The sequence below is a fragment of the Aplysia californica genome, unplaced genomic scaffold (genome assembly GCF_000002075.1).
Source record: "Aplysia californica isolate F4 #8 unplaced genomic scaffold, AplCal3.0 scaffold00597, whole genome shotgun sequence".
Lineage (NCBI taxonomy): Eukaryota > Metazoa > Mollusca > Gastropoda > Aplysiida > Aplysiidae > Aplysia > Aplysia californica.
In genome coordinates, this window is record NW_004797867.1 from 409010 (window position 1) to 410819 (window position 1810).

General features: G+C 40.1%; 1 protein-coding gene across 1 annotated transcript in view; it reads left to right on the forward strand.

Annotated features, from left to right (window-relative positions):
* LOC101863295 (inter-alpha-trypsin inhibitor heavy chain H4) overlaps window positions 1–1076 on the forward strand; it is a gene marked incomplete in the record, with an annotated part of 10853 nt that extends 9777 nt beyond the window's left edge. The window contains 1 exon segment of the mRNA XM_013087517.2: window positions 722–1076. Within this exon segment, the coding sequence (XP_012942971.2) occupies window positions 722–1005 (284 nt within the window).
* Between the last annotated feature and the right edge of the window lie 734 nt (window positions 1077–1810).

Genomic DNA, 1810 nt, shown 5'->3' on the forward strand with positions numbered 1-1810 from the left:
AGAGAGAGAGAGAGAGAGAGAGAGAGAGAGAGAGAGAGAGAGAGGGTCATATATTATAATATCATTTGTTCTTCCTCTGATTATGGTAACATGTCGCGACACAATGTCAATCTTGTCGATGAGCATGCACATTTTCTTTGCGAAAAAAAACCCTTCTTTGAGAATATAAAAAATATAGAGCTCTCAGATTTAAATCTGAAATTTCTCTGTTCAGGCCGAAGGGCTAGAACCCCGATGGCCGCTGGATCGGAAAAATAAAGTTAAGTAAAGTAAATTTCTCTGCTTTCAGACTTTGGTCTATGACACTATCAATACCATTTAGATCTCTTAGCCTGAATCTGGCAGCTTCAATCAAGCTTAAAATGACCGACCTAGGTTAGGTAAAAATAGGTTCTAGATGATAAAAATTGAGAGACTCTAGAAAATACCATTTCCCTCAGTAAATTGGAATCACTTGCGATGATAGTCCACTACAAATGATTTCAGAGTGTATGACAGACAACATTATACTGACTTCATTGAATACAATTTTACGAGATAAAAAGAAGAGGAGACTAACCAATATATACATGTATTTGCAGATACTCATGACCTTCCATGTTAAGTTCACAGTTCTGAAGATGCTGTAGGTCTTGGAGATATGGCTAGTTTTATCATGACATTAGTCTCAATACTATGTGTTTTGTGATGTCATCACTCAAACGTTCCCTTTCGTCCACAGGCACCTGGGTTACCATGGAGACAGCTTGTCCACCCACCCGGAAATGCAAGACTCCAATTCTGACTTCGGTTAATGTCACAGGTCCAGACGGAAAAGCCATGGTCCTCATGAACCGGACTGGTCGGAGTGACTGGACATACTCCGCAGCGAGCAGTTACGATGTTTTGGCATCTGGCCAGGGGCTTACTGTTGAGGGTATGCAAATTAGTATGCTTGCATTTTATTTGTTTTTGAGGTTGCGTTTTTACATGGATTGTAAACCCACCTTCAAAATAACTGGCTGATGGAGTGGGGGGGGGGGGGGGGGTGTCTTCTTGTGTCTGTAAATTCACCTAGAATCAAAATCTCTGTTCCATACTTACAATTAATTCCAAATTTTGGTATCCGTGGTACAAAAAGAAATATGTTTAAAGGGTTGCAAACCCTACTTGTGTGTGAGAGGTCTCTTTGTGACCCTTTTGGGCAAAATACAAATTAACCAGAGTCCACAAATGAAACGTGTGAACTTGATGGGATCTTATCAAAGTTCAAGTACAGTTGGGGACTATTTGAGCTATTTAAAAAAAGATCTCAATACGGAATGCCACCATAATGAGCATTTCTTTTTCCACAATAAGAGTACACAGTTCATAATTACACATTCTCCTCTCTCTCTCTCTCTCTCTCTCTCTCTCTCTCTCTCTCTCTCTCTCTCTCTCTCTCTCTCTCTCTCTCTGCTACGAACACGCCCCTCACCCTCCCCAACCCCGTGAGTTTTTGTTGGAGGATGAGATAGGTACGTCCAGCGTCCTTACTTTTCCTCTTTTATTTCTTTCTGTCTATCTGTCTGCTTGTCATGCTTGTTCCCCACCAATAAATCACCATTATTGTTCGATGAACTTCTCTTTACTCGTGTGTGGTTTGCTCCTTCTTTCCTATCAAACATCTATCGTCCTGATCTCTCCTCCTTCTTTTTTAATATATTTGTTATTCTTTTGTAACACACCTCTAATCTTCGGCACGTATATGACCTTATTGTGTTGCAAGTGCCGTAACACTTTTTCTAAAACTAAAAATTCTCTTTACTGACACTCAAAAACTTAAACTAGC